The sequence below is a fragment of the Panulirus ornatus genome, chromosome 1, assembly GCF_036320965.1.
Source record: "Panulirus ornatus isolate Po-2019 chromosome 1, ASM3632096v1, whole genome shotgun sequence".
Lineage (NCBI taxonomy): Eukaryota > Metazoa > Arthropoda > Malacostraca > Decapoda > Palinuridae > Panulirus > Panulirus ornatus.
In genome coordinates this window covers 41,548,123-41,556,172 of record NC_092224.1, presented here as the reverse complement: position 1 = coordinate 41,556,172, position 8,050 = coordinate 41,548,123, and the positions used below count along the sequence as shown (strand labels likewise).

The 8,050-nt window shown below is 43.2% G+C and overlaps 1 protein-coding gene across 1 annotated transcript; it reads right to left on the bottom strand.

The window, feature by feature from the left end:
- Positions 1-448: 448 nt before the first annotated feature.
- On the bottom strand, positions 449-5,855 carry LOC139765662 (LIM domain-binding protein 2-like). The gene is made up of 2 exons (XM_071693773.1): positions 5,802-5,855; positions 449-814 (listed from the first exon to the last, which is right to left on the bottom strand). Exons 1-2 carry the CDS (start codon positions 5,853-5,855, stop codon positions 449-451), a joined length of 420 nt encoding a protein of 139 aa, XP_071549874.1.
- Between the last annotated feature and the right edge of the window lie 2,195 nt (positions 5,856-8,050).

Below are 8,050 nucleotides of genomic sequence, written 5' to 3'. Positions count from 1 at the left end.
GTTCAACCTCTGGCTATGGAATAAGGAAATGTTTAATTTATTTACACAAACGTCAATAGTAGTTCTCATCAATTTAACCACTGTATCAATAAGCTTCAATGTCTAAGCTACATTTTTTCAATTTCACTATTTTCTTGTCAAATCACCATGTATGAAAACTATCACTCCAGTAACACAACTATAAACATTTACTTCCCCTTTAAAAAAAAAGTTCTGGGGAAGTCTGTCTCGATACACTGCGGGACACTCTACCACCTGGCGAGGTTTGTGTTGCAATGGTTCTTGATTCACAAACGTAGTAGCATCACTGGTGGGCCAAGGTAGTTCCGTTGGCAACGGTGTACTGACGTGTGACTCCGTGTTGGTGTGAGGCGTCAGTGTGGTGGTTGAAGAGTGACCTCACGTGACTTCAGATGTCCACATCCTCTCCAGGGTCACCAAGAGCCTTCTACTCTTGTTCCGTCATCACCACTGTGTTGTTGTCCTCCTTTGTGTACATTGGTTTCCCATGGTGAGTAACCATCGTGCACTGGTCACAGTCTAGGGTGATGGATGTGTTGTGGAATGACTCTTTAGGATGCTTCAGAGAATAGTAGAGCTCCGTAACTCCACCTTCAAAGATACTTCTGAAGTACCGTGGCATAAGGGTCCTTCCAAATGTATATCTTTTGGGCCCATCCTCAAGGCAGAAGGTGAGGGTAAGAGTGGCATCGTCCTCAAAGAACTCTGTAGCAAAGGCATCCCACCACAGGTTGTCCGACTCCTCAGATCTCTGCTGTAGCCGCTTGTTAAGTTCGTTCAGTCTGTAGTCTGGCTGACCGAAGTACGGCGTATGGCGTCAACTTATGCTGGGAGTAATTATCAATCAAGGATTATCGCATCCAAAGTCAACAAAGGCGACAAAGTATAATAAAAAATAAAATAAATATATATATATATATATATATATATATATATATATATATATATATATATATATATATATATATATATATATATATATATATCTATATCTTTTTTTTTTTTTTTTGCTTTGTCGCTGTCTCCCGTGTTTGCGAGGTAGCGCAAGGAAACAGACGAAAGAAATGGCCCAACCCACCCCCATACACATGTATATACATACGTCCACACACACAAATATACATACCTACACAGCTTCCCATGGTTTACCCCAGACGCTTCACATGCCCTGATTCAATCCACTGACAGCACGTCAACCCCGGTATACCGCATCGATCCAATTCACTCTATTCCTTGCCCTCCTTTCACCCTCCTGCATGTTCAGGCCCCGATCACACAAAATCTTTTTCACTCCATCTTTCCACCTCCAATTTGGTCTCCCACTTCTCCTCGTTCCCTCCACCTCCGACACATATATCCTCTTGGTCAATCTTTCCTCACTCATTCTCTCCATGTGCCCAAACCATTTCAAAACACCCTCTTCTGCTCTCTCAACCACACTCTTTTTATTTCCACACATCTCTCTTACCCTTACGTTACTTACTCGATCAAACCACCTCACACCACAAATTGTCCTCAAACATCTCATTTCCAGCACATCCATCCTCCTGGGCACAACTCTATCCATAGCCCCCGCCTCGCAACCATACAACATTGTTGGAACCACTATTCCTTCAAACATACCCATTTTTGCTTTCCGAGATAATGTTCTCGACTTCCACACATTCTTCAAGGCTCCTAGGATTTTCGCCCCCTCCCCCACCCTATGATCCACTTCCGCTTCCATGGTTCCATCCGCTGCCAGATCCACTCCCAGATATCTAAAACACTTTACTTCCTCCAGTTTTTCTCCATTCAAACTTACCTCCCAATTGACTTGACCCTCAACCCTACTGTACCTAATTACCTTGCTCTTATTCACATTTGCTCTTAACTTTCTTCTTTCACACACTTTACTAAACTCAGTCACCAGCTTCTGCAGTTTCTCACATGAATCAGCCACCAGCGCTGTATCATCAGCGAACAACAACTGACTCACTTCCCAAGCTCTCTCATCCACTACAGACTTCATACTTGCCCCTCTTTCCAAAACTCTTGCATTCACCTCCCTAACAACCCCATCCATAAACAAATTAAACAACCATGGAGACATCACACACCCCTGCCGCAAACCTACATTCACTGAGAACCAATCACTTTCCTCTCTTCCTACACGTACACATGCTTTACATCCTCGATAAAACTTTTCACTGCTTCTAACAACTTGCCTCCCACACCATATATTCTTAATACCTTCCACAGAGCATCTCTATCAACTCTATCATATGCCTTCTCCAGATCCATAAATGCTACATACAAATCCATTTGCTTTTCTAAGTATTTCTCATATACATTCTTCAAAGCAAACACCTGATCCACACATCCTCTACCACTTCTGAAACCACACTGCTCTTCCCCAATCTGATGCTCTGTACATGCCTTCACCCTCTCAATCATTACCCTCCCATATAATTTACTGGGAATACTCAACAAACTTATACCTCTGTAATTTGAGCACGCACTCTCATCCCCTTTGCCTTTGTACAATGGCACTATGCACGCATTCCGCCAGTCCTCAGCCACCTCACCATGAGTCATACATACATTAAATAACCTTACCAACCAGTCAATAATACAGTCACCCCCTTTTTTAATAAATTCCACTGCAATACCATCCAAACCTGCTGCCTTGCCGGCTTTCATCTTCCGCAAAGCTTTTACTACCTTTTCTCTGTTTACCAAATCATTTTCCCTAACCCTCTCACTTTGCACACCACCTCGACCAAAACACCCTATATCTGCCACTCTATCATCAAACACATTCAACAAACCTTCAAAATACTCACTCCATCTCCTTCTCACATCACCACTACTTGTTATCACCTCCCCATTTGCGCCCTTCACTGAAGTTCCCATTTGCTCCCTTGTCTTACGCACTTTATTTACCTCCTTCCAGAACATCTTTTTCATTCTCCCTAAAATTTAATGATACTCTCTCACCTCAACTCTCATTTGCCCTCTCTTTCACCTCTTGCACCTTTCTCTTGACCTCCTGTCTCTTTCTTTTATACATCTCCCACTCAATTGCATTTTTTCCCTGCAAAAATCGTCCAAATGCCTCTCTCTTCTCTTTCACTAATAATCTTACTTCTTCATCCCACCACTCACTACCCTTTCTAATCAACCCACCTCCCACTCTTCTCATGCCACAAGCATCTTTTGCGCAATCCATCACTGATTCCCTAAATACATCCCATTCCTCCCCCACTCCCCTTACTTCCATTGTTCTCACCTTTTTCCATTCTGTACTCAGTCTCTCCTGGTACTTCCTCACACAAGTCTCCTTCCCAAGCTCACTTACTCTCACCACCCTCTTCACCCCAACATTCACTCTTCTTTTCTGAAAACCCATACAAATCTTCACCTTAGCCTCCACAAGATAATGATCAGACATCCCTCCAGTTGCACCTCTCAGCACATTAACATCCAAAAGTCTCTCTTTCGCGCGCCTGTCAATTAACACGTAATCCAATAACGCTCTCTGGCCATCTCTCCTACTTACATAAGTATACTTATGTATATCTCGCTTTTTAAACCAGGTATTCCCAATCATCAGTCCTTTTTCAGCACATAAATCTACAAGCTCTTCACCATTTCCATTTACAACACTGAACACCCCATGTATACCAATTATTCCCTCAACTGCCACATTACTCACCTTTGCATTCAAATCACCCAACACTATAACCCGGTCTCGTGCATCAAAACCACTAACACACTCATTCAGCTGCTCCCAAAACACTTGCCTCTCATGATCATTCTTCTCATGCCCAGGTGCATATGCACCAATAATCACCCATCTCTCTGCATCAACTTTCAGTTTTACCCATATTAATCAAGAATTTACTTTCTTACATTCTATCACATACTTCCACAGCTCCTGTTTCAGGAGTACTGCTACTCCTTCCCTTGCTCTTGTCCTCTCACTAACCCCTGACTTTACTCCCCAGACATTCCCAAACCACTCTTCCCCTTTACCCTTGAGCTTCGTTTCACTCAGAGCCAAAACATCCAGGTTCCTTTCCTCAAACATACTACCTATCTCTCCTTTTTTCACATCTTGGTTACATCCACACACATTTAGGCACCCCACTCTGAGCCTTCGAGCCTTCGAGGAGGATGAGCACTCCCCGCGTGACTCCTTCTTCTGTTTTCCATTTTAGAAAGTTAAAAAAAATACAAGGAGGGGAGGATTTCTGGCCCCCCGCTCCCGTCCCCCTCTAGTCGCTTTCTACGACACGCGAGGAATGCGTGGGAAGTATTCTTTCACCCCTATCCCCAGGGATAATATACATATATATATACACATGAAAATGAAAATGTGAATAAGAGCAAGGTTATTAGGTACAGTAGGGTTGAGGGTCAATTCAATTGGGAGGTGAGTTTGAATGGAGAAAAACTGGAGGAAGTGAAGTGTTTTAGTTATCTGGGAGTGGATCCGGCAGCGGATGGAACCGTGGAAGCGGAAGTGGATCATAGGGTGGGGGAGGGGGCGAAAATTCTGGGAGCCTTGAAGAATGTGTGGAAGTCGAGAACATTATCTCGGAAAGCAAAAATGGGTATGTTTGAAGGAATAGTGGTTCCAACAATGTTGTATGGTTGCGAGGCGTGGACTATGGATAGAGTTGTGCGCAGGAGGATGGATGTGCTGGAAATGAGATGTTTGAGGACAATGTGTGGTGTGAGGTGGTTTGATCGAGTAAGTAACGTAAGGGTAAGAGAGATATGTGGAAATAAAAAGAGCGTGGTTGAGAGAGCAGAAGAGGGTGTTTTGAAATGGTTTGGTCACATGGAGAGAATGAGTGAGGAAAGATTGACCAAGAGGATATATGTGTCGGAGGTGGAGGGAACGAGGAGAAGAGGGAGACCAAATTGGAGGTGGAAAGATGGAGTGAAAAAGATTTTGTGTGATCGGGGCCTGAACATGCAGGATGGTGAAAGGCGGGCAAAGAATAGAGTGAATTGGAGCGATGTGGTATACCGGGGTTGACGTGCTGTCAGTGGATTGAATCAAGGCATGTGTATGGGGGTGGGTTGGGCCATTTCTTTCGTCTGTTTCCTTGCGCTGCCTCGCAAACGCGGGAGACAGCGACAAAGCAAAAAAAAAAAAAAAAAAATATATACACATACACACACATACACACACACACGCACACATACACACACACACACACATACATATATATACATGTGAAAAAATGTAAGAAACAATTTAGAAAACTGAAAATTTCTAGCTTGAAATGAAATGACAAAAAATGAATGTCACATAATGGTTCAACCTCTGGCTATGGAATAAGGAAATGTTTAATTTATTTACACAAACGTCAATAGTAGTTCTCATCAATTTAACCACTGTATCAATAAGCTTCAATGTCTAAGCTACATTTTTTCAATTTCACTATTTTCTTGTCAAATCACCATGTATGAAAACTATCACTCCAGTAACACAACTATAAACATTTACTTCCCCTTTAAAAAAAAAGTTCTGGGGAAGTCTGTCTCGATACACTGCGGGACACTCTACCACCTGGCGAGGTTTGTGTTGCAATGGTTCTTGATTCACAAACGTAGTAGCATCACTGGTGGGCCAAGGTAGTTCCGTTGGCAACGGTGTACTGACGTGTGACTCCGTGTTGGTGTGAGGCGTCAGTGTGGTGGTTGAAGAGTGACCTCACGTGACTTCAGATGTCCACATCCTCTCCAGGGTCACCAAGAGCCTTCTACTCTTGTTCCGTCATCACCACTGTGTTGTTGTCCTCCTTTGTGTACATTGGTTTCCCATGGTGAGTAACCATCGTGCACTGGTCACAGTCTAGGGTGATGGATGTGTTGTGGAATGACTCTTTAGGATGCTTCAGAGAATAGTAGAGCTCCGTAACTCCACCTTCAAAGATACTTCTGAAGTACCGTGGCATAAGGGTCCTTCCAATTGTATATCTTTTGGGCCCATCCTCAAGGCAGAAGGTGAGGGTAAGAGTGGCATCGTCCTCAAAGAACTCTGTAGCAAAGGCATCCCACCACAGGTTGTCCGACTCCTCAGATCTCTGCTGTAGCCGCTTGTTAAGTTCGTTCAGTCTGTAGTCTGGCTGACCGAAGTACGGCGTATGGCGTCAACTTATGCTGGGAGTAATTATCAATCAAGGATTATCGCATCCAAAGTCAACGAAGGCGACAAAGTATAATAAAAAATAAAATAAATATATATATATATATATATATATATATATATATATATATATATATATATATATATATATATATATATATATATATATATATCTATATCTTTTTTTTTTTTTTTGCTTTGTCGCTGTCTCCCGTGTTTGCGAGGTAGCGCAAGGAAACAGACGAAAGAAATGGCCCAACCCACCCCCATACACATGTATATACATACGTCCACACACACAAATATACATACCTACACAGCTTCCCATGGTTTACCCCAGACGCTTCACATGCCCTGATTCAATCCACTGACAGCACGTCAACCCCGGTATACCGCATCGATCCAATTCACTCTATTCCTTGCCCTCCTTTCACCCTCCTGCATGTTCAGGCCCCGATCACACAAAATCTTTTTCACTCCATCTTTCCACCTCCAATTTGGTCTCCCACTTCTCCTCGTTCCCTCCACCTCCGACACATATATCCTCTTGGTCAATCTTTCCTCACTCATTCTCTCCATGTGCCCAAACCATTTCAAAACACCCTCTTCTGCTCTCTCAACCACACTCTTTTTATTTCCACACATCTCTCTTACCCTTACGTTACTTACTCGATCAAACCACCTCACACCACAAATTGTCCTCAAACATCTCATTTCCAGCACATCCATCCTCCTGGGCACAACTCTATCCATAGCCCCCGCCTCGCAACCATACAACATTGTTGGAACCACTATTCCTTCAAACATACCCATTTTTGCTTTCCGAGATAATGTTCTCGACTTCCACACATTCTTCAAGGCTCCTAGGATTTTCGCCCCCTCCCCCACCCTATGATCCACTTCCGCTTCCATGGTTCCATCCGCTGCCAGATCCACTCCCAGATATCTAAAACACTTTACTTCCTCCAGTTTTTCTCCATTCAAACTTACCTCCCAATTGACTTGACCCTCAACCCTACTGTACCTAATTACCTTGCTCTTATTCACATTTGCTCTTAACTTTCTTCTTTCACACACTTTACTAAACTCAGTCACCAGCTTCTGCAGTTTCTCACATGAATCAGCCACCAGCGCTGTATCATCAGCGAACAACAACTGACTCACTTCCCAAGCTCTCTCATCCACTACAGACTTCATACTTGCCCCTCTTTCCAAAACTCTTGCATTCACCTCCCTAACAACCCCATCCATAAACAAATTAAACAACCATGGAGACATCACACACCCCTGCCGCAAACCTACATTCACTGAGAACCAATCACTTTCCTCTCTTCCTACACGTACACATGCTTTACATCCTCGATAAAACTTTTCACTGCTTCTAACAACTTGCCTCCCACACCATATATTCTTAATACCTTCCACAGAGCATCTCTATCAACTCTATCATATGCCTTCTCCAGATCCATAAATGCTACATACAAATCCATTTGCTTTTCTAAGTATTTCTCATATACATTCTTCAAAGCAAACACCTGATCCACACATCCTCTACCACTTCTGAAACCACACTGCTCTTCCCCAATCTGATGCTCTGTACATGCCTTCACCCTCTCAATCATTACCCTCCCATATAATTTACTGGGAATACTCAACAAACTTATACCTCTGTAATTTGAGCACGCACTCTCATCCCCTTTGCCTTTGTACAATGGCACTATGCACGCATTCCGCCAGTCCTCAGCCACCTCACCATGAGTCATACATACATTAAATAACCTTACCAACCAGTCAATAATACAGTCACCCCCTTTTTTAATAAATTCCACTGCAATACCATCCAAACCTGCTGCCTTGCCGGCTTTCATCTTCCGCAAAGCTTTT

Excerpts from the sequence above, each read along its gene's own strand:
- LOC139765662 (XM_071693773.1), bottom strand. The coding sequence starts at position 5,855 with ATGGTTACTCACCATGGGAAACCAATGTACACAAAGGAGGACAACAAC. Across the intron at positions 815-5,801 it reads AGGAGGACAACAACACAGTG|CCAGACTACAGACTGAACGA; the intron begins GTGATGACGGAA and ends TACTTCGGTCAG.